The 25415-nt window shown below is 44.0% G+C and overlaps 1 protein-coding gene across 17 annotated transcripts in view; it reads right to left on the bottom strand.

Moving 5' to 3' along the window:
- Positions 1 to 25415, bottom strand: part of CADPS (calcium dependent secretion activator) — a 474516-nt gene that overhangs the window by 351910 nt on the left and 97191 nt on the right. For all 17 annotated transcript variants that reach the window (XM_053219142.1, XM_053219145.1, XM_027039150.2 and 14 more), the window contains exons 2-3: positions 14751 to 14864; positions 1347 to 1679 (exon numbers count right to left, since the gene is read on the bottom strand). In XM_053219142.1, the coding sequence (XP_053075117.1) occupies positions 1347 to 1679; positions 14751 to 14864 (447 nt within the window). The remainder of the gene's footprint in view (positions 1 to 1346; positions 1680 to 14750; positions 14865 to 25415) is intronic.

Below are 25415 nucleotides of genomic sequence, written 5' to 3'. Positions count from 1 at the left end.
AGAGACAGAGCATAAGAGGGGGAGGGGCAGAGAGAGAGGGAGACACACAATCCAAAGCAGGCTCCAGGTTCTGAGCAGTCAGCACAGAGCCTGACACGGGGCTCGAACCCACGAACCGGGAAATCATGACCTGAGCCAAAGTCTGATGCTCAACCAACTGAACCACCCAGGCACCCTAAGATCTTGTAGTTCTTATGTTAAGTTTGTATGGCACTATTCTGATACTGTCTGTTGACTTTTTGCCTCTTCTGGTAGACTATCATATATTTTAACTGCTACCATTTATAAAGTGTCCCACGTTGCTCTGGGCTTTATACACATTGAATCCTTAGAAAAATTTCATTCCAAGCTCATGGGTGAGGAGGTTCACTAACTCCCCAAGGCCACAAAACTGGCGAAGGTCATAGTAAGCTTTACCTCGGTCTGTCTGATTCTGAGCAAGGCACAACTCAGCCAATACACTATAGTGTCTTAATTTAACCTATGCGAGGGGCAGAGTTAGCCCAGGGAAATTAGGGCACAACTGGGTTTCTTCAATGGTTCTTAGAAGGAGAAGGGCAGTAAAACTACCAGGAAGGGAAGCCCTAGTTTCAAGTGCCGATTCCTGGGCCCTGTCCTGAGAACGCAGAATTAGAATCTCTAGGTTTGGGGCTTGGGGATGTGAATTTGAAAAATGCTCCCAAGGGACACTTACTCAAATCTGTGGATGCTGCAAAGTATTTGTTGGCTGGATAACCCCTGATCCAGAGAAAATAGAGACCCACTTTGGATGGGTCCAAGCAGAGTCTCAGCTAGCCCCCTCAAATCCACTTGGAATTCATAGTGTGACTAATATATTGTTAATGATATGATACACTCCGGCCCTCTGGAAGCTTTCTATTTTAAATAATTACTCTTGATGATGAGGTACTAAGTTCAGTTGTCTTCCAAGCTGAGGAATCATAAGCCACTCACCTGGTAAGCATCATATACTTCAAAGGCAAAACAATCTTTTTTAAAAAATTATTTTGAGCTTTCACCTTTTTCAGGAAACACAAAGGAGTCAGTCCTTACTCCTAAAACCAACCTACCTATGAGACAGGCTGTACACAGTACGTAGAGCCCACAAGACTTTTAGGAGCTTGCAAAAATGTTTTCATTTTTTTTTTAAAACCAGAAGATGAACATGAACATATTCTGGCCTAGATTATACTCAACTTTTACCAATGCAGTTGTAAAATATAACTTCTAGGTTTTTTTTTTAAATCAAGAAACGTCCCCTGAAGACAACAGTGCCTAGGGCATGCAGAAGTCATAATGTGACCCTACTCACTCACAGTGCTGGGCCCAGGTGACAGACACCTTACCTGGCATGCATTGTATAGGAGCTGATGTTCAAACTTCTTGATCCCAAGAATGTTCTGGAACATCTCGTAGAGTTGCTCCTTGCTCAAAATCAGCTCAGAGGCTGCGCTGGCTGTCATCCGGGCCTGCTGCTTCCTGGGGTCCTCTTCCCCACGGTAGATGGCATCAAACTTGGCCATCCAGGAGCTCAGCACGGTCTCCTTGCTGAGGCCATCTATCTCGGGCAGGCTGCGCACCCTTTTCTCAATGTGCTTCTTGAAGACCTCCCTGGAGTCATTGGCGGAGCAGCCCCCGCTCTGGACCATGCGGGCCACACGGTCACTCTTCAGGAACACCTAAGCAGGAACAGGGACAAGAAAGATATCAGGGACTCAGTCTCCTGGGGCTGACTGCAATCCTGGGTATCACAGAAGGGACCAGCGTGGGCTGTATCCTGCCCCACTACCTCCTAGTTGGGTGAACTCAGAGAAGTCACTTCCGTGTTTTGTTTTTGTGGCCAAATCTAGAAAACAAATAACAAGAGTACTTACCAGGTTGTTAAAGGGATTAAATGGGACGGTAGTATCATGAGAGGCAGGATACGGTACACGGACTCCACACTCAAACAGCCTGGGTCCTTTCTCTGCCATCTAATGGCTGTGTTCCTCTCGTCAAGTTAACCTCTTTGTACCTCAGTTTTTTTCATCTATAAAATGGGATAATAGTAGTCTACCTCATAGGTATTTTGGGGGGTTTATTTATTTATTTTGAGAGAGAGAGAGAGAGAGAAAGAACACAAGCAGGGGAGGGGCAGAGACAGAGGGAGAGAAATAGAATCCCAAGCAGGCTCTGCACTGTTCAAGGTTAAGCCCAATGCGGGGCTTGAACTCATGAACCATGAGATCCCGACCTGAGCCGCAACGGAGAGTCAGGCACTTAACTGAGTCACTCAGGTGTCCCTGCATCATAGGTATTTTGAAGTGAGGATTAAGCGGATTAATATACGATAACCACTTAAAAAAGTGGACCAGAGTAATGCCAGATGGCTTATTATGGTTATTTATTTATTTTTTTACTTTTTAAATTGAACTACAGTCAACACATGATGTTACATTAGTTTCAGGCACATAACATACTGATTTGACAAGTTTCTACGTTATGCTACGCTTACCACCACGTAGCTACCATCTGTCAGCATAAACCCTGATACCACACCACTGACTATACTCCCTATGTTCCGCTTTTTATCTTCGGACTTACCTCCTAACCGGAAGCTTGTATCTCCCACTCCCCTTCGTCCATTTTGCCCATGCGGCCCCCTCCCTCCCCTCTGGCAGCCATCCGTTTGCTCTCGGTCTGTATGGGTCCGTTTCTGCCTTTTTGTTTATTTATCCATTTGTTTGGGTTTTTAGACTTCGCATATCAATGAAATCACACAGTATTTGTCATGGTTTTTTAATTTTTTTTTAAACACTTATTTATTTTTGAGACAGAGAGACACAGAGCATGAACAGGGGAGGGTCACAGAGAGGGAGACACAGAATCTGAAACAGGCTCCAGGCTCTGAGCGGTCAGCACAGAGCCCGACGCGGGGCTCGAACTGATGGACCGCGAGATCATGACCTGAGCCGAAGTCGGACGCTTAACCAACTGAGCCACCCAGGCGCCCCAGTATTTGTCATGTTCTTTTGCACTGACTTCACTTAGCAATAATACCCTCCGTGGTGTAGCCAACGGCAAGCCCTCATTCTTTTTAGGGCGTAGTAATGTTCTCCTGTGTGCATGTGTCTATATCCACACAAGTACCACGTTTGCTATCCATTCATTTATGGACGGACACTAGGTTCTTAGCTGCTGTACCTAACGCAGCGCTGAACACAGGGGTGCATAGGTCTTTTCCCATCAGGATTTTGTTTTCTTCCGGTAAATACCCAGGAGTGGAATTGCTGGATCGTGTGGCAATTCTGTTTTTCATTTTTTGAGGAACCCCCCACCCTGTTTTCCAGAGCGGCCGCACCAATGTGCATTCCCGCCAACAGTGCATGAGCTTTCCTCCTTCTCCACATCCTCACCAACTCTCGCAAGCCAAGCCAAGGTGTCTCCGAGCGCTCAAGCGGGGGGGGGGGGGGGGGGGGGGGGGGGGGGGGTCCGAGCGGGGTGAGCAGAGCCGAGGTGAGGTTCTGGGTGGAGAGCCCGGAGGCACTCCATGCAGGGCGTGACCTGGAGTCGGGGCCAGAAACAAGGAGGGCGTTTCCCGGGGCATTCTGCACCCGGGGGGGGGGGGGGGGGGGGGGAGTGGGGGGTAGCTGGGGCTGAAGCAGGTGTGGGCCGCGAGGTCGCGGACGACTGTGTGCAGGGCGTGCCCTAGCTCAAACTGCCCAAAGCCAAAGGGGTGTCGACTCGACGTGTTCTTGTGTGCCCTGGACCTGGGTCACCTTGTCGCAGCGGCTAGAGCTACAGTCAGCTCTGACCAGAGGTGTCCTGGTGCGCCCAGGGCTGGGGCTGGCTTGCGGGGAAGGGTGGGGCTGGGGTGGGCTAGGGCCCCACCCCGGCCCCCAGGGCTTGCTGAGGCGGCAGGCAGGGTCTGGTGTCCAGACCCTGCTCCTGTCACGTGGAGGGAGTATAAACTGTGCTGTCCACCAGCCTCTCTGACCCCGAGAGGATTCCAGCAGCTCCCCTGCCAGCTGGCTGCTGCGTTCTAGGGCTGGTCCCTTTGTATTATTCTACTTCCTTTTTTTTTGTTGTTTTTTTCCTCGTTGCTCTTTTAAATTGCGGCTTTTTTTTTCTGCGCCACAGGGATCTGCTCCGGGTCCCTGAGGACTATCCCTTCGTAGGGCAATTGGGAGCTTTGGGGGTGTGGGTCCCCTTCATTACCCTGTCCCCGTCTCTTACTGTTCTCTGTGTGCTCTCTTCGGCTTTTGTTGTGCAGAAGCTATTCAGTCAGCCTTCAGTTCTTCAGGAGGAAATGCTCCACAGATAGGTGCAGATGTGGGTTGTCTCCATGGAGGAGGGGAGTTCACGTTCTTCCCACGTCACCATCGTGGATGGGAACCCCACCATGGTTGTGGTTATTACATACAAAGTACCCAGCACGATGTCTGACCCTTACCAGGTAACCATGATTTATAGCCCATTTTATCCTCTCAAGGAAACTCATCCCACCCAAAACTGAACAAGTATCCGGGGAACGTGTATTTAATGTCTCCCTTCTTGAAATGTAAACTCCATTAGGACTGGGCTCATCTTGTTCCCCACGATGTCACCTATCTCTGGTATAGAGCCTGGCCCTTTAAAAGGGAATGAATGAAGAAGGTAGGCATTATATTCAGTCTATCTTGTAGACTGGAAAACCAAGACTCTAGAGAGGGGTAGGGATTGTTTCTGGTAACTCAAACTGGCTGATTATAAAGGTATGTTTTTTTGTTGTAGTTGTGGGGTTTTTGTTTGCTTGTGTTGTTTGTTACTTCACCCTGGTTCCTTCCTTCCCTAAGGGTCTCACCTGCCTGGTTGAGAACCTCTCCTGCCTGCGGAAGGACGCTTGGTTGTTTGGCTGGCGCTGGCTGGGTCCTGGAACCAAGCCACCCATTAAGAACAGTTGACTTCTGTTCCAGTACCCACCATTTGGAGATGTGCCCAAGCCTCGTGGTTCTGGGGTGTAAAACAAGATGGTGAAGCTCTTGCTTCAGTCACAAAGAGGGAACATCTGCCACTTTTGAGCTGTGTCCCGATCACACTTCAGCAGGTGCACAAATACCCTTCAAGAAGCAGAACACACATTCGCCCCCCCCCCCCCCCCCCCCCGTCGGATTTCAGGAAATGCACCTGTTAGCCAGGAGACGGCACTGCTTGGGGGACATCCCATTGCCTCCTGCTTCATGACAAAGCTTTCCACGGGGAGGAGAGATGTCAGAACGCTGGTCTCCACCTACTGCCAACATAATGAACTAATTCAGAAAGAAGGAAGGCTGAGGGTTTGCTTCACAGCCAAGGGCCGTGGCTGGCTCCTCCATGCCTGGGAACCGGCGCTCAGTGGAGATCTTAGAGCTCATTTAAAAATCAACTGTAGTGGGACGCCTGGGTGGCTCAGTCGGTTAAGCGTCTGACTTCAGCTCAGGTCATGATCTCGCGGTCCGTGGGTTCGAGCCCCACGTCGGGCACTGTGCTGACAGCTCAGAGCCTGCAGCCTGCTTCAGATTCTGTGTCTCCCCCCTCTCGGCCCCTCCCCTGCTCATGCTCTGTCTCTCTCTGTCTCAGAAATAAATAAAAAAACATTAAAAAAAATTAACTGTAGAGAACAAGCTTCAACTAAATCCTCAAGCCTTATGAGCCTTAATGAACTAAAGAATTTACCTGAGAATCTACAATGTTTAATGCGGATAGTTCTGCCATCTACCTAACACCTTGCGTCTCAGTTACAGGTCTGCATCTCAAAGTACGTCAAAGTTTTGAGGCAAACAGAGGAAGTTTCTGGGGTATAGGATTGAGGCAGGAGCTGTAAACCATGGTCTGGGCCAGTTGTACTACTAACTTGCTGTGTGGGCTTGGGGAAGTCACCTCCCCTCTCTGGTTCTCCAGTGTCTTATCTGTACATGGAGAGCATTGAATTTTAAAATTTTGAGGTTGCCCTTCCAGCTGTCATGTTTATACTCTTCTTCATGATCACGTTCATCGTTTCTTTGGGCACTCACTGGGGAGGAGACACTGTGCCAGGTGCCAGCAAGACAGTGGTGAGCAAAACAGATGTGGATCCAGCCCTCATGCCTCTGCGACATCACCCTAATAATGCCATAGAAATATTATATCCTGGGACAAGTGTTTTCAAGGGGGATGCACACGGGTGGTCTATTGCCAGGAATATTCCAGCAGGGAGTCAGGAAATCCTTCCTGGAGCAAAACTCCTTTGGGATGATATGGGAATGATGGGTAGGTAAAAAGAGCATGAAAGAGTATTTCAGAGAGGAGGAACAAAATGTGTAAAGACCCTGAGTGTCTGAGGAAGTAGGGAGAGCCACTGTGGCTGGGTCTGCCTTGGAGCAAGTTCCGGGTGGGTGGCAGTGAGGAGACGGGAGAGACCAGTGGCGGGAAGGAGCCAGATGGTGGGAGGCAAGGGAGGCCACATTAAGGATACCGGTCTTTATCTGAAGGGCAGTGAGCAGCCATTGCAGGTTTTAAGCAGGGACACGGCCTGATCAAATCCACATTCCCTGGCTTTAATGCGGAAAACCAATCTGAAGGGGGCAAGAGAACAGGCAGTAGGCCAGGTGGGGTGTACTTGCAGGAGCACCCGTGGGTGATGACAGTGGTGGGGATGCGAAGGGTCGAATTATTCATTGTCAGCTCTAACGAAAATCAGAGGTAACTTAAAACATTCAACCAGCAGCCATACCCTCCTCCCGTCTGTCCAGACCAGTGTCCCGCAAACCTGGGGCAGGCCCCCGTTTATAAGCTCTTAGCGCCATATTCCTTTCCTCCAAAACCCTTCCAGAACTGCCATTTGTGTCTGTGACTGTTTGGTTAATATCTGGGCTCCAGCTAGACTAGAAGTCCCAGGAAGGCAGGAGTTGTAGCTGTTTTTTTTTGCCATTCCTTCTTGTGAGTGCCTAAGGCAGCGCCTGGCACATAGTCAACGCTGTGCTTAATGAGTGAATAAGCAACAGCAACAAAGGAGATGTCTCAAAGCAGAGAGCCTATTGACATTATATGTGGACGGGAGCAGGGAAGTAAAGGGAAATAAGGAAGCACAATATACTGGTCTCTTAAAACAAGGGGCTGAGGCTAGATTTTCCCTGGGACATGATAACGGGAGGTAAGAAATGATGATACTGGGGCTCCTGGGTGGCTCAGTCGGTTAAGCCTCTGACTTCGGCTCAGGTCGTGATCTCACGGTCTATGAGTTGGAGCCCCGTGTCGGGCTCTGTGCTGGCAGCTCAGAGCCTGAAGCCTGTTTCTCATACTATGTCTCCCCTCTCTCTCTGTGCCTCCCCTGCTTGTGCTCTGTCTCTCTCTCCCTCTCAAAAATAAATGAACGTTAAAAAAATTTTAAAAATTAAAGAAACGATGTTGGCACATTGTTCCTAGCTGGCATCTGTCACTGGCTGGGTGACCCCTGGATCCTGCTTCACGGAGCCCCTTCCTTTGTATAAAGTAGCCACTCAGTAAATATTTATTGAACTCCTAGCAGATGGCCTTAGACAAATTGCTTAACTTCCAGAAACCTCACTCTCCTTTGCTGTCACATGGGGTTGATTCAGCGACTCTTCTTTGACAAACTGGAAGGACTTTGAAAAGCAGAGGGCTCCATCTGTCCGGAGCTAAGATACGACAGCCAGGCCCCAGATCAAGGGGAGATGAGTGGCATGTCAAAAGCATGCAAAAGGAGACCGGAGACTAAGGAGACCACAAAGATGGAGTGCCAAACAGGAGGCAGCCATGGGGAGAAAAAGCGACGGCAAAAAACTAATTTTCCAGGCATATCATCTGTCCGGGCTTCGCAGCCTGTCAGAAGCAAAGGGTCAGAAGGGTCTGGGCCAGCCTTGCCCTGTAGCGAATACAACCCCTGAGTACTGATGTACTTGACTGTCTCTAAAAACTGCCCTGGAAACCCATTTGTACTGGGAGCTCTAGCCGGCGTCTTTGTTCCGGTTTTGTTTTTTGGCGACTATCTCAAGAGACCTCAGCCGCTGGCTCGGTTCCGTGTGGCACATCCATAAATCCTTCCTGCTCCTCTGGCAACTTCCCAGACAGGTCATAATGGCAGATGGAAGATAAACAAATAAATACCGAATGGTGAAGGGCAGTCAATTCAGTGACTCGGCCTCATCCATCAGTCCTTCCCTCCACTGCCAGAGCCAAGCAGCTTCAAGGTTGTTTTAGGAACACACACGCACATCAGGTCTTAATGACTGTACAGGGTACGGGGGAAACCTGGCCCAGCTCCCACTTCCTGATCCTTTCCAGCTCTACAAAAGCCTGTCATCCCAACGTAAATAAGAGAAATACCTACATGTTAGAGTAAATAAGGTTTAAAAACATCCACAATCCACAACGGCCCGGTTGCTACTAATGAATGCCACACAGGTACTGGGCGGGGTGGACCAGAGTGTCAGACGGCCCTGGGTTCAAGTTCAGACTCTACCAGTTGCTGTTTTTGCAAGTTACTTAATCTTTCTGGGATTCGGCTGCCCCATCTTTCACACGGGAATCGTAACGACCCTCCCGTGTAGGATTTGGATGAGGATTCACCGCAACAATGCATATCAGTTGGTCAGCATGGTGTCCGTAATGGTGCCTCTTACCTTTACGAAGTAACGTCACAAGTTAGCTGTTATTTTTAAACAGAATATCACATAGCCATGGAAAAAGACAATATTTTTTCATTAGCATCGAAAGGTTTCCTGAAATACTGTTAAAGCAGATAATTCCAAAGGTAAGGTGAAGTTGGGGGATAGGAGTATGACCCTGGACTGAGAACAGGATAGGAAATAAAACCGATGAGAATATGTCCTAAGTGTGAGTTTTGCAGAGATAGGAAAGAAATTAAAACCCACTGTGCTAAATGACACAACTGGGTTAGCAATATTTTGTAGGAGTTCCCCTGAGAGTCTTAATTTGGAAATCAAATAGCTATCTTCATGTGTATAGACACATTAAAAATACCTGAAAAGATACATACCAAAATTTAATAGTAGTTGTCTAGCATGATGGGATTATGGGTGGTTTTCCAACCACGGGCTTTAGGGTTGTTTTCTACATGGTCTATTTTTATAATCTATATATCACATAGTTATCATTTTTATATTATGTTTTACTTTATGATCACTTAAAACACCTCTTCCTACATGGAACAACTTACATACTTTACCTTCATCGAGACAAGGAGCATGTTAGTTTCTAAAATAAAATGACCTTTGGATCGGAAAGCTATCTTTCATCAAAAAGTAAAAGATCCTGGGGCAAACTTCAGAAGCAGATCTGGGACCCAGACCCGTGGTAGGCAGCAGTAGCTTAGCAACAAAAGCAGCTCCGTTTCCTAGTTCTAGACCCTGGCCCCCCACCTCGACTTTGTACTCCCCACCCTACCTCATGCCCAGGGCCTGAAACTAGGGAGGGGATTGATTCTACCAACTTTCAATTCTCTCCTACTGTTTCTATGCAGCAGACGTGTGTGGACCGCCAGTCTCCTCCTCTAACCTTAATATAGTTATGATGTTACTTTCCAGGTGCCAGATTTAGGGTGAGGTTGTGTGTGTGTGTGTGTGTGTGTGTGTGTGTGTGTGTGTGTGTAATTTAGTCCTGACAACAACTGTGCACGGAGGTCCTAGTACAGAGAAAGTACCTGAGGCTCAGACTTGCCCGAGGTCCCCCAGCCAGTGTGCAGAGGAACTAGAATTCAGTGCCACATCTTTCAGACACAAAACATCCTCCGAATCACTCTGACCTCTGCCCCCTCCTTCTTTGCTCTGCGTTCCCCTTGGAACAAATGTCTTTATACTGGGTAGTTACTGTTCTCCCAGGGATACATCTGTTGGAAGGCCACTGAGGGGTTACAGTGGTTTTTGCATACTGGAAAATATAGAGCTTCATTTCAGAAAAATAGCCAGATTTGACCTGACTTCCACTTTTCTTAGATAAAAAAAAAAAAAAGTCCACCATAGAGACTGAATACAGTACGTCACCCAGTGTTGAAGACACCTGTAGTTTGTGCCTGCCACGTGTCCTCCCCTCCTGATAATAGTCCCTCAGTCTGAGAATGTCTGTGCCACTGCACACGGCCTCAGTGGGACTGTTAGGCATGGGAGAGTGTCCTTCCTTAGCCATGTGGCAGGTTGGAACCTGAGGTTGGCCAGTGAGACTTCCGCTTGTGGGTTTCAGATCCAGAGCGGGATGGCACAAGAATGTTGGTGGAGATTTAGACCAATGATGGGGTGCCACTAGAAGGCCACCCGCTTCCTGAAGTTGAGTGGCCAGGGTTCCCTCTTTTCTGGAGCTTGGCTACTTCCTTTAATCACCCTTGTTGCTGTTATTATTGTTGTGCTGTTATACTATCATTATCATCATCATCATCATCATTGCTTAATTTAACCAGCTGGTCAGTTCTTGCTGCTAGCAACTGCAAAATTCTTTTCTTTTTAAATGTTCATTTATTTATTTTGAGAGCGAGAGCGTGCAAACAGGGGAGGGGCAAAGAGAAAGGGAGAGAGAGCATCCCAAGCACCCTCTGTGCTGTCAGTGCAGAGCGTTGACATGGAGCTTGAACTCACAAACCGTGGGATCATGACCCGAGCCGAAGTCGAATCAGACACTTAACCGATTGAGCCACCCAGGCAACCCCAAAATTCTGTCTTCTACAACAAAGTTAGTTTGACAAAACCACCCAGGACTGTGTTAGAGATTGGCTAAGAACAAAACAAAACAGAGCAAAACAAAACAAAATCAGAGCAGCTTCACTGGCTGAAGCCCAGATATCAGCTGTAAAGTTCTAAAATGGGTATGTGTGGCACCCGGGTGGCTCAGTCGGTTAAGGGTCTGACTTCAGCTCGGGTCATGATCTCACAGCTTGTGGGTTCGAGCCCCGCCTCAGGCTCTGTGCTGACAGCTCAGAGCCTGGAGCCTGCTTCACATTCTGTCTCCCTCTCCTTCTGCCCCTCCCCCGCTCATACTCTCTCTCTCTCAAAACTAAATACACATTAAAAAAATTTTTTTTTAAATAGGGGTGTGTGCATCTCTGCCTCCCACCAACCCCCCATGTGTCCTTCCAGGGAGGCCCTGAGTGACAGAGGTTTTGTAAAATTTTTCCATCTACTTCTTTGCTCTGATGCCAGGACTGGCATGTAAAGAGCCAAAATGAAGCAGGGAAATGGGGGATAAGGGCGAGAATGCAAGGTGAGAGGGCTTACAGCATAGACATCTGTCTTAAAAGCACTGAGAGTTAGAGTTGTCCTAAACCCACTGTGTGAGTTACAGAGAAACGGGTGAGCTCTCTGATGTCTCAGGACCACAGCTGTGGGAAGGGGACGGAGTTGCCCAGCCGGATCTCCCAGATCTCGGAGCAAGCACCCACTTCAACGCCCAGCTCTCAAAGCCGGAATGGAGGAGATTATAGGATTAATCTGCTGCCTGCCTGATCGGCTTTGACGATCAAGGCCGCCAGGAAAGGATAAAATAAACCTGCATGCTTTCAGGAGCCAGAGGGAATCCTGGCTCCCTTTATCCCAGCCCAGATCAGGTCACAGGCCCGAGTGGCTTGATGCTAATGCTGGCCAGCGGGGTTCAGACTGGGCTGGATGGGCACAGATAGAAAAGGGACAGAGCCTACTCACTCCTTTCATCTAACAAATTTTTCTTTACTACTCTAGTGTGCTGAAAAACTATTACTGCCTTAGCAAAACAAGGCCAATGACTGAAATGACTTATTCTAGTAGAATCTTTTCAGAACTGTTTGAGGAAAAGTTGTTGTTCCATATGTCATTACCATTGGCAAACTGGGATGTGAAGGTGTGGTATGGTGGGGTGGAATATGTGTGAATGTGTGTGTGTGTGTGTGAGTGAGTGAGAGAGAGAGAGAGAGAGAGAGAGAGAGAAATTGGGTATTTAGGAGGATATCTATTGGTTTTGCCAGCAGAGCATACATTCCAACATTCTTCTTCTGGTAGAAAGCACCCTAATTTCTCAATGAGAAACCACTGCACTTTCACTCTAGATGGTTCCAGTGTAGTTGAGCCTGCTCATAGGCTCCAGAGGCGGTATCTGTCATAGCACTGATCCCCTGGTCTAGTCCAGCCTCCATCTGTCGTGATTGGCTCCAGAAAGGCCACACGACCCATGACAGCCCAACCAAGTCATCTGGGGCCTTTTGCTGGGGCTCTGAGCAAAGAGGTATTCTCTTCATGGATGTGGTTGCTAAGCTGGTAGGGCAAGACCGGAATCTGCCAGAGTCCTTCACATGTAGAGAACCAGCCTAAGAATATAACCAACACAGGGAAGAACAAAGCTGAGGTATGGAGAGAAAGATACCCATCTTGCTGGCATCTTTGGAGTCTCTGGATCCAGCCACAGCTGAAACCAGGTCTATTCCTAGACTATTAAGTTGCTTGAGCAAATAAATCTCATTTTTGGCTTAAGCCAGTTTGACCTAGGTGCCTGTCATTTGTAATCCAAAGAGTCTTGACCCAGACAGATACTGACAGGAAAGCAATTGGATCCTGGAGTAAGGTGGAGAAAGAAATCCTAGCTTCTCCCCTGCCCAAGAGTGAAGGGGGAGGGAGAAAGGGAAGAGTAATGAACTTGGAGCTCTCCCAAGTTAAGTGTTGATCTTGAACCTTTGATTATGGACTTTTGCTTCAGTGGATTAGACTTCCCGGGAACAAGCATCCCAAGACTCTCGAAACTTCACTAATGAATACAGTAAATAATTAATACCCTACATTTTTTCCTGTCACTCAAATCTTAACTATTCAGTGATTTCTCAATGCCTGTATTCTCACCAGACTAAAAAGAAGCTCTTTCAAATAAACTAGTTACTATAGAAAAAAAAAATACCGGGGTCACTATAGATATAATGGCAATTTCCAGAGACTCATTAGCACATTGATAACTATTATTTTCAGTTAATTAATACAAAGAAATGGCATTTCCTTTTAATTTATGTCATTAGTCAAATGAGCTTTCTAATTAAGATTTGCAATCTACAAATTTACAAACTGGTGAATAACTCTAAACATGGAGAATTATTGCTAAGGTCTGCCTGGCCTGAACTGGCTTTCAGAACTTGAAAAAAAGGGGGGGGGGAATTAATTTCATTCCCTGGCGGTTTCTCCGCAAAATCTTTTGTTAAATAGATTCAAGATATTCATTGCCATACCATCATCATGGTTCTGAATGTCATTTCCACATTGCATTGAATTCAACTGAAATATTGCATCACATAAGATAAAGAATTAAGTCTGACACTTATCGGCAATAATATTTGTAAAATGAGAAAAAAAAGCTTAAATTTGACAAATATAAAAATGAACCAGACTTCTAAAACAAACCCAAACAGAAATTTCATTGAGAAAATGTATAAAATGAGTCTGTGGCTGGACCCAGCAAACATCACAGAGACAAAGACTGTTTACTGTTAAACAGTAATTAGCAAACCAATCAATAGTATTTGCACAAAATCTAATTGCAGTCTTGCTCTACTCTCTTCATGAAAAAAGCCAAGTACTTTAGCACGTGGGAAGGAGAGTTTTACTGAATCAATCAACTAACATTGGAGTGCCCGATGGGCAGAAGCATATGTGTGGAGCACAGCAAAGCAGAAGCACCAGTGTTTTTATTTTGAAAATGTTTGGTACCTAGTAATTAAAAACAGAGAGGAAAGAGAGAAGAAAATCTGTGAAGTGATCCCATGGAAAAAAATCAGAGTCTGGTGGATTTCTTTATACTTAGTTTATTGTTACTACCTTGAATTGCATATGGCAGGATGCCATGCGTTTTTCAATGCTTGGCAGTTGGTTTCTAATGCTTTTAACCTAGCCTTGACAATGGGTATAACATTTGGGGCATACGATCCCAAATACAGAGAATATCTTGTTCACATGAAAACAAATGTCTTTTAATGACCATATAATAACTTTTGAAAAATATGCACATCAGGCAAACATTGCCCACAGGAAGGGATGGTATATCGACTCCACTAATAATGTATACACAATAGCCAATGTGCACATTATGGAAGAATAATTATAAATTTTCAATATACTAGTGGAATTCCAAAATCTGACTTGACTGGTACATAAACCTCTGAGGACGACAGGTCAAAATTCCCTTGTGATGTATATTCAGGATATGTTCTCTCACTTATAGGTTTTCTCTTAAGAAGAGTACTGCACTTTGGATGGGGTTTTAACTCATAGAAAAGAACTCACAGCACCTTTTTAATAGAAAGAACAAGGAAGCGAGTGAAGGCACCATCTTAGAAGATGTTAACATCCTTTAGAAGGGGTGGAGTTGGTAGGAAAAAAGCTCCCAACTCAGTTCAAGTCTTAGCTTGTGGCACTGTAACAGCTGTGCGACTTGGAGTAATTGACCTAACCTCTCGCAGCCTCAGATGCTTTGCTGGTAAGATGGGAATAATATCGGGACCTAACTCACGAGACTGTTGTACAGACTAAACAAGAAATCATACATAAAGCAGGCAATGTGCAGGGTGTTTTGCATACAGTATCTTGTTTAGTGGGTACACAAGTGGGTGTGCTTTAGTTTTCCCCAAACAAAATGCTGTTATTTCCAAAAACCGTAACCAATCATCAACCCGTTTGCCTCAGGGGTGGGGGGATGGTTCTGTAGGAGGCCAAGGCTGTTGTTCCCACTGAACAATAGTCTGGCAATTCTGGGCTTTAGGCTTGGGCAGTCTTAACCTTCTTCTGCATGGTGAGTCTTACCTCATAGTAACTCTGGACGGCGTTCATGAAGGCTTCATCAGCCACAATCTGGGTTTCCCCATTGAGGAAAGCCTGAAACCGGTCCTTGACTGTTTGCAACTGCTGTTTGCTGATCTGTAAGGAACAGAGAAAGAGAGAACAGTGAGGACTTGTTCTAGACAAGGATTGTGATTGCTTTCGTGGAAGATGCCAGTCCCATCGGTGTGCTAGACCTGGCTTGTATGGGCGCACACTAGCTGACTGTTACATTTGCAGGAATTTTGTGAGGTGGTTGTTTATTAAAAAATACATAAAGACATAAATTGTTAAAAAATTATATTGAAAACAAAGGCAACACATATTCAAAAGTCATTGTTTCCTGATCATTTTACCATTACCTGTGCTTTTGAGGTTATTAACCTCAAAATTGTATCTATTGTATCTATCTATCTATTGTATTTGTAGGGTGGAAACGATAGATAATGGGTGCTACCATATACCTCTTCCCAACTCCACATTCTGTGACACCTTGTTGGAAGCCAGATATCAACCAGGATGGGAATATTTACACCATGGAAATTGGCAAATGCTATATAAGTCATGTGTTCTTGGCTTGTTGTTTTTGTTTTGTTTTGTTTTGCTTTTCGTGAGAGAGGGTTGTTGTTGAACAAACCACCACACAGGCACCTCAGGTGGTCTGAAATACCTTGCTTTCCAAATCTATAGTCATCAAAACAGTATAGTATTAGCATAAAAACAGACATATAGACCACAGAACAAAATTGAGAACCCAGAAATAAACTCATGAATATACAGGCAATGATAACTGACAAGGACACCAAGATACTCAATGGGGAAAGGACAATTCCCTCAATAAATGATGCTGGAAAAACTGGATATTCACACCCAAGAGAAAGAAATTAGACCCCCTATCTTACACCACTCACAACAATTAACTTTAAGTGAATTAAAGACTTAAATGTAAGACCCAAAACTGTAAAACTATTAGAAGAAAACACAGGGCAAAACCCCCTTGACACGGGTCTCAGCAATGAATTTTTGGATATGACATCAAGAGCTCAAGCAACAACAGCAAAAATCGACAAGTGGGACTACATGAAGCTAAAAATCTTCTTTATAGCAAAAGAAACACTCAGCAAAATAAGAAGGCAATGTATAGAATGGGAGAAAATATTTGCAAACTATCTACCTCATAAGGGGTTAATATCCAAAATCTATAAGGAACTCCTATAAAAGCAAAAAACCACAAAAAATCCAATGAAAAAATGGGTAGAAGACTTGATTAAACATTTTTCCAAAGAAGAGATACAAATGACCAACAGGTACATGAAAGAATACTCAACATCACTTATCAGAGAAATGCCAATCAAACCCACTATATCTCATCACCTCACACCTGTTTGAATGGTTATCATAAAAACAACAACAACAAGAAATAACAACTGATGGCAAGGCTGTAGAGAAAATGGAACCCCTGTTCCATACTGTTGATGGGAATGTAAACTGGTGCAGCCACTATGGAAAATAACATGGAGTTTCACCCAAAAATTAAAAACAGAAGTGCTATACGATCCAGCAATCCCATTTCTGGGTATATATCCCAAGGAAAGGGAATCACTATCCGAAAGAAATAGTGGCACCCCTACATTCATTGCAGCATATTCACAATAGCCGAGACATGGAAACAACCAAAATGATCACTGATGTTTGAACACACACACACACACACACACACACACACACACTTGATTATTATTCATAAAAGAGAAAGAAATCCTGCCATGTGTGACAACATGGATGGACCCAGAAGGTATTATGCTAAATGGAATAAGGCAGACAGAGAAAGACAAATACTGTTATTATCTCGCTTACATATGGAATCTGAAAAATGTTGAGCTCAGAGAAATAGAGAGTGGTTGCCAGCATCTCAGGGGTGGGAGAAATGGGGAGATGTTGACCAAAGCATACAAACTTCCAACTATAAGATGTAAGTTTTGGGGGATTTAATGCACAGCATGGTGACTATAATTAACAGTACTGTCTTACATACTTGAGTGTTGTTAAGAGAGTAGGTTCCACAGCCCTTTATTCTAACTACTTGTTAGTTATGATTGAATTTGTTAGATGATATGTCCCTTTTTGTTATTTGTTCATTGATGTCTCCCCAGGGCCAACTTAGTGCTTTACGCAAGACAGGCACTCCATAAGCGCTTTGCTGAATAAATGAAGGCAGTGCACGAAAGAAATCTTGGAATATCCTTTAATCAGTTCTAATTTGTATGAAAAGAAAGTCAGCTAAAAACTTTGCCGTTTTTATTATTATTTATAAAAAGTTATACTCTATAAATTGATAATGGGATACTGTGTCTAACTGTTGTAGAAGAAAGCTTAAAAAAGATCATTCTGGTCCTAGCTCCATCAACCATTGTGTCATCTTGGAAAAGTCACTTATATCCTCTGAATTGGCCAGAGAGTTAGAAGCCCTTCTGGAATAAGGCCAGTTTAACAAGTAAATGTTACACCACCCTTATTTATCTCACTTGGAAAATGGTGATAATTCTAATTATGGCCTTGGCATAGTAATAGCTATTTGATAACATAATATGAGTTCTTTTTTAAAATTTTGAGTTTCTGTATTCATTAATGCACTGATTCATTTAAAACATTTTGTTTATTTATCTTAAGTAATCTCTATACCCAACGTGGGGCTTGAACTCACAACCCAAAGATCGAGAGTCACCTGCTCCACTGAACCAGCCAGGCACCCCATTTCTATATACATTTCAAGTGCTTTCATCATGAGAATCAATGCAAATCTTGCTAGTAGAAAATAATGTTTAGAGCTATAGGACACTGAAGCCTGGCTTGAGTTTTGATTCAATCAGGAAACAAGGAGTAGAGTTTTGAGAATGGACAGAGGTGGGATCTGGGGTGCTTTAACTAATTTTGTAACTTTGGAAAAAGTGAGACTAGTGAAGTTAGGGGCAGATGTAAAAGAGGTAGGTTTTTAACAGATTGATATTTGTCATGTCCTAGAGCACCACTGTCTCAGGTTAGCCACGTGTATAATTTTACATTTTCTGCATGTCTCACTTTAAAAAGTATCAAAAACTAAGTGAAATAAATATTAATACACTTTGTGGAAGCCAATATGTCAAAAATATTATTTTACATATAATCATCATAGAAATGGTTAATGAGATATTTTACGTTCTCTCTTTATACTATATCTTTGAACTCTGGTGGTATTTTACACCCGTAGTATATCTCAATTCAGAATCACCACACCACAAGTGTGCAATAGCCACGTGTGGCTGGCAGTCACCGCTTTGGACAGCCGGTCCTAGAGCACGGTATGAACGCACTGCTAAGCCGTGTAGACTTTCCTGGTCTGACCCAGGATGTGAGGAGCCAAGGATACTGGTGTCACTGGAGTTGTACAGAAAAAGTCAGAGTTATTTGTATGCATTTGAAAACATTTCAACTGAATTATTGGGCACCAGTTGACTTTCTCGTAAAAATGACACCAGAACATAAATTTCTATCAAGCAGTTCAGCCTTCACTGGCCTAAGTCACAAATCCTTACAGTATAGTATAGTACCAACCAAGGCATCTCACAGAATTTGCATGCAGAATTCCTTCTAACACTGGGTTAATACCAAATCTGCACGATTTGGGGGGCGGGATGGAGTGGGGTAATGGAACAGGAGAGGGAGTGGCCACCAGTACCCCTTGCTTTTGCCTTAAATCTCAAGGGATGGAAATAAAAGTAGGCACACACCATCTGAATGATGAAGATTGATTGTTGACCCAAGCCAAATCCATTATCACTCTAACCTTTGTTAAATAAGCAGAGTACTCAGTTCTTCAAGAAATATTTACGGAGCATCTATTACCTGCCTGGTTCTACCCCATGTCCTGAGGTATCAGTGGTCAATAAAAACAATCCAACCTCTGACCTCAGGGGCCAGGGCGAGGCAATAGGGAATTCAAGGAAATAAGGGATTGTTTGCAGGGACCTTGTAGTCAAGATGGAGAGGAAAAAAACATACAAAACGACAACCGCACAAAAGTATGTTTTAGGATTTCAGAGGGAAGAGATTACAGAATGTAAAATGCTTAAAAGGAGAAGGACTTCAGGAACATTAACATGAGTCAAATTCGGAGAACATCCGTCATGAAGCCCCATAAAACACCCCCCACTTCCTCGAACACCTCAAGCTCTCAGTGAGAGAGTCAGGGGCACAGATTCTAGACGCAGAGCTATGCTTATGGCTGGGGTTTGATGCCTGCCAGTCCAAGTTCACTATTTTCCCTCATCACTAATTAAACAAGCAAATCACGTATTTAGTTACCTCACTCACCGTGTCTCACTGGGCAAAGGACTAAGCTCTCTACACCTCAGTGTTTTCATCTGTAAAACGGGGCCATTACTGACCTCATAGGATTGTTGTGAAGTCTAACTGGAGGTAAGTGACATATTCACTGCATAACCTGGTACAGTATGAATGATCAATAAACAGTAGCTGCTGTGATGATTAATTCTCAGCTTAGAGGCTTTACGCATACTGCTTCCTTGAAAAAGCATGCCTATGGGAAAATTCCAGACGTGCCTTCAAAATGCAACCCCATGCTCCTTCCCAGACTTTTCTGGATGGAGGTGGCTACTTTCTCAGTACTTTGTTCACAGTCCTGAGGGTACATGTGTCATACTGCAAAGTAGAAGTTTATTTAGATGCCAGAGCTCAGAGTCAGGGTCAGGAGTCAGGATTTGAGAACACAGATGGGGTCAAAGGGATATGGACTCAAATCCTGGTGATAATACTCATTTCCAAGGGTAACCTTGGGCAAACTGATTTCCTTAAGCCTCAGCTCTTCATGTATAAAATAGAATTCTAAGTCCTACTCCCAGGGTTGCTGGAAAGATAAGAAGAACATAGGAGGATGTGCCTAAGGAGCTTAGCATGCTGCCTGGCACAGAAAGAGTCAAATCATACAGGGTAGACCAGAAACCAAATGGCCCTGAGGCCCCGCATGATGTAGTCTCGGTCTATTGTTGGCTTTGTTTTGTCTTACTCTGCTCTCCTCTTACTCAGCTCCAGCCACACTGGCCTCTGTTCTCTTTCTCAAGTGTGCCCCACGTTTCTTCCCTGAGAGCCTTTGCACTTGCCATTGCCCCTGTCTGGGATGCTCTGCCCTTGATCTTCCCGTGGCTGCCACCTACTCACCTTTAGGGCTCAGCCTGCCTAGCATCTCATAGGAAAGTTTTCCCTGACCACCCTGTCTACATGAGTGCTGCCCTAAGCTGATGGCTATCACACTGCCATGGGCCCTGTGCAATGCCTTCGCAGCCATTATCATAGTCAGCATTTAACTTCTCTAAGATAAGTTTATTTAGTTGAATTATAACATGCACATGGGAAAACATATGTCATAAGCACAGAGCCTGAGAAATCTTCACAAAGTGAACTTTCTAATAGACCCAATTCTCCTTATCAAGGTAAAGAACATTACCTGGACCCCAGAAGCTCCTGCATGTCCCCTCCAAATCATTGCCCCTCTCCAAAGGGGATCACTAGCCTGACCTCTATCAGCAGAGATTCGTCTTGATGGTTTTGAACTTGAGGTCAGTGCCATCGTGCATTATGAGATTCTGCTGTGTGGGTGGGGGTAGCAATACCTCATTCATCCTCATTGCTGAGTAGTATTTCATTTTATGACTCTACCATTATTTGTTTACTCTCCAGCTGAGGGACATTTGGGCCTTCTTCCTTTATTTTAAAATTGTGCTTGCTTTTCATCACCTATCTCCGCCTAAGAATATAGGTTTCATGTGCACGAGAACCACATCTATCTTGTTTACTGCTGTGCTTCTAGTGCCTGGCACATAATGGGTTCTAACTAAATATTTCTTGAGTGAAAACACGGACTTATCAACTATTTAATGTATACCAGGCACCATGTTAGGCTCTGGGGATATGAAATGACCAAGGTACGATCTTAGCTCTCAGTTCTCTTACTCTCCCATATTCATCTTTGATTCCTTAGCACCCTTTGGCCTTTTGCACACCTTTTGAGTGAGTGCAAACCTCACTTAGGAGCTCACTCAAATAGCCAATCTGTGGGTTTATCTCTGGTTTAAAGTTAACTGGCCTAGATAGGATTGAACATGGAAGGTGACCTTGCAATGAACGCACTGAAATAATTGGCCCAGAGAAGCTGACAGTACAACACCAAATAGACAAACAGACTTCCACGGGCCACTTACAAGCAGAACTCTCTCTCCTAAGATAGAAGTCCATCTAAAAGCACTCAATATGGATAGAAGCCACTTGTGCATCAGATCAGAATTCGGAATGGAAGTAATGAGTTCCAAGAGCAGAAAACTTAAAAAGATGAAAGGTAATTATTGCAGAGGAAAGAGCTGTAGCAGGCTTTGCTGCAACTACTGAAGCATTCTTGGTTCAATCCACCTCATTAGGCAAGGCCTGAAAATTCCCACTGTGTTTCAGACAGTGTGTAATTTACTGCACATTCTGGAGAAGCATGATATGGAATATACCAGGAAGAGAAACCCGCATGTGCTAAGGGCTGGTCTCAGGAGAGGCAGTGCCGAAGTCAGAGCAAGCAAAGGCCAAATCCTGGCTTTGATACAAGTCTTAGGGCAAGTAGTTGACTTTGGTTTTCTCCTCTATACATGGGAGATCTTATCTACCTTACGGGTTTTTGTGAGATCACATATGCAAAGCAGAGAGCATAGTATCTGGCATAGAGTAAGACTGGTTAATAAAAACAACATAGTATTATTGTTATGATTTAGTTTTGCCTTTTTCCTGTCATTAATCTTTTATGTTCTTCAATGCTTTCTTTCCCTCTGTTTATTCAGTCTTTTGAAAGTTACTTTTATGTGGTGTTTTTCGTCCCCTCTTCCTTGGTCCTTCCATTTTAGAGGCTGAAAAGCCATGCACTCTTTTCCCATCTCCCAGCTCTACGGAGACATGCAACAGGGACAGAAAACTACTTGGGGTCCTCTGGAAAAGCTTTTGAATAAAATCCTTACAAAAAGGAACCTGCCTGTTGACATAACCCTTTCCTCGGGTCAAGAGCATCATAGAGATTCTGGCCCTTATACTTTTGAGGGGTTGAGCAAATGTTTGGAAACACCTATCTCTGCCCTTCTTGTTATGTGGGAAAAAATGAGTCTTGATTTTTGTTGTTGTTCAAATCATTTTGTGCTTTCTCTTTCTTGCAGACACATGCTTTTCCAATGGATACCTGAGGCTTTCCGTAGGCATGAAAGAAAGCATTCTTACTAAGGTGCTTATTGCTTCCTATGGTTCCTATCACAGCAGCGACTGCATTATAAAAGAGGGAGAAGCAATATTTACCCTGAAAGAATGAATCTGAAATGGTAGCATTCCAAGCATAGGCTGTAGGTAGGAGGAAAAGTTGTTTTGGGGTGTAAGGAGATCTTCCATTTATACACATAACTGAAGTCCTTCCCTAACATAAAAGGTAAGCATTGAATATTACAATCTAGTAATATGAGCTAAGCTTTTTCTTTTTTTCTTGGAAACTGAAGTATAGTTGACATGCAATGTTATTTTAGAATTTTATTTAGTTTTGAGAGAGAGAGAGAGAGAGAGCAAGTAGGGGAGGGGCAGAGAGATAGGGTGACACAGAATCCAAAGCAGGCTCCAGGCTCCCAGCTGTCAGCACAGAGCCTGACGCGGGGCTCAAACTCAAGAACTGTGAGATCGTAACCCGAGCTGAGGTTGGACGCTTAACTGACTGAGCCACCCAGGCACCCAACACACAATGTTATTTTAGTTTCAAGCATACAACATGGTGATTCGACAACTCAAAACCTGGTGCTGTGCTCATGTCAGGTGTAACTACCTTCTGTCACCATACAATACTATTACACTATCATGGACTATATTCCCTGTGCTTTACCCTTCATCCCTGTGATTTACTCCTTCTTTAACTAAAAGCCTGTATCTCCTACTCCCCTTCACCTATCTTGCCCATCCCCCCAGTGTCCTCCGCGCTGGCAACTACCAGATTGTTCTATTTGCGCGTCAGTTTCTACTTTTTACATTTATTTGCTGTTTTTAGATTCCACATGTAAGTGAAATCACACGGTATTTGTCTTTCTCTGTGTGCCTTTTCTTTTTAAGAAATAAATCATTATTTGGGGGAAAAGTAGTTTTTTTAAGTTTATTGATTCATTTTGAGAGAGAGCAAGAGAGAGCAGAGGAGGGGCAGAGAGAGAGAATCTCAAGCAGGCTCTGCGCCGTCCGGCATGGAGCCTGACTCGGGGCTTGAATCCAGGAACTGCGGGATCAGGACCTGAGCCGAATGCAAGAGTCAGATGCTTGACCAAAGGAGCCACCCAGGTGCCACGAAAAAAGTAGTCTTTAAAACTCTACTTCATTATAGAAGACTAACAGGAATGTCAAGTCAACAAGCACTTTAAAAACTGTAAGTTAGCCTAGAAAGAGGCGAGCAAGATTTATTTAATTTCTTTTCTTTGAAGGTTATCAAAATTTATGTTGGTCCATTAATTTTATTAAAAAAATAAAATATCCTCTTTCCACAACCAGATTATTGCCCTAAAGTCTTGATTCTAGGAAATCTAGAAGTTGTATCATCCAAACCACATATTTACTTGTGTACATAAAATTCTTCTCACCTTGTATGTTATGTACATTTACATAGTGCATTCCAAAAAAGGTATTTTAAGTGGATTTCATTTATTTGGCTTGAGCGAGAAAAAAAAACCTTCAAAAGACTTCATCATAGGAAATTATCACTGAATAATTCTGAAATGCAAGTTGAAGGGGCAAGAGTACTAAAGGCAGGAGAAGGTACAATGAGCTGTAACCTGGGACTTCTCTTTGCAACATGGTTGCGAATTCCATCATCCAAATAACATCCTCTCCATATACCAACCGTACTATGACTTACTTTATATTTTGCCTTGAATATATAGCGAGTCATTTCATTTTTTTTATTTGGGGGGGGTGTGGGGGGCACAGGGAGAGAGAGAGAGAATCCCAAGCAGGCTCCAGGCTCAGCATGGACACAGGGCTCGATCCCACCACCCTGGGATCATGATCTGAGCCGAAATCGAGAGTTGGATGCTTAACCAACTAAGCCACCCAGGTGCCCCATTGCATTTTTTTAAAAACTGAAACTTGTTCTAAGCAATGGTACCTGTGAAATCATAGGCTTTATGTTCTAGTTATAGTTAAAATAGATAGGTACTATCATCTTGCATACATCTACCACATTTTAGGGAGTGCTTCCTTAGAAAAGAATTAAAAATCTACTATAGAAGTTCTTGCTCATTAAAAACATTTTTCTGGAATAGCAGCAGCTGAATATCATTAAGTTGTTACCACTTTTAAAAAACTAACTCTGAATTTTTAAACCATTAAGTAACAGAATGACCAACTAGCCATGTTATTCCTAAAGACCAATTTGTTCAGGAGAGAAAGAACACAGGGTTCTGTCCCCTGAGGGAAAGTGACCTTGAGACAACATTAAACATTGGTTAAGCTGGGATTCTCTCAGAAAACAATTACTTAGTACAAGAGGAAAAAAATTAAGAAAACTGAATATAGAAATGGGGTCAGGCTAACGGTTCGATTGGAGATGGGATGAGAGGAGAAAAAGGATACAGAGAAACGAAAGGAACAGAAGATGCCCTACATACACCACAGAGCATCTGAAAAGTTGGATCGTGTGTCCTACCCCTGATTGAAACACATACAGTTTTATATTTTTATTTGCTTAAGTTCATTTATTTATTTTGAGAGAGTGAGAGTGCAAGCAGGGGAGGGGCAGAGAGAGAGAGGAAGAGAGAGAATCCCAAGCAGGTTCCACACTGTCAGCACAGAGCCCAATGTGGGGCTTGGATTTCCAGAAACGTGAGATCATGACCTGAGCCAAAATCAAGAGACAGACACCTAACCGACTGAGCCACCCAGGTGCCCCACCACATACAGTTTTTAAAAACTTAAGAATATACTTTTCTAATTTGGAGGCACTTGGACAATATTCACCTAGATTCTCCTGACAGGGGGCCAAACATGTAATTTTAGGTCCAAAGTCCTCATTAAGAATTCTTCTAGTTGTGGGGTGCCTGGGTGGCTCAGTAGGTTAAGCTTCCGACTTTGGTTCAGGTCATGATCAGACAGTCATGAGCTCAAGCCTCGCATCAGGCTCTGTGCTGACAGCTCAGAGCCTGGAACCTGTTTCAGATTCTGTCTCCCTCTCTTTCTGCCCTCCCCCGGCTCGTGCTCTGTGTTCTCTGTCTCTCAAAAATAAATAAACGTTAAAAAATTTAAAAAAAAAATAATGCTTCTAGTTGCTACGATTCTCAAACATACTGGTGTCAAGTCTCTTTGCACTCCTAAAATTTATTGAAGACGACACGAGACTTTCTGCTTATGCACGTTATGTCTGTTGGTACGTACTTAACAGATATTAAAACTGAGCAGCTTAAAGTACTCATTAATTCATTACAATAATAATAAACTCATAATGCGTTAACCTAAATAACCCAGTTTTATGAAAATAACTAAATTTTCCAAAGCAAATATTAGTGAAATGAACGGCACCGTTTCATAGTATTGCAAATCTCCTTCGGAGATTAA

The sequence above is a fragment of the Acinonyx jubatus genome, chromosome A2 (genome assembly GCF_027475565.1).
Source record: "Acinonyx jubatus isolate Ajub_Pintada_27869175 chromosome A2, VMU_Ajub_asm_v1.0, whole genome shotgun sequence".
Lineage (NCBI taxonomy): Eukaryota > Metazoa > Chordata > Mammalia > Carnivora > Felidae > Acinonyx > Acinonyx jubatus.
This window is presented reverse-complemented; position numbering and strand designations above follow the sequence as displayed.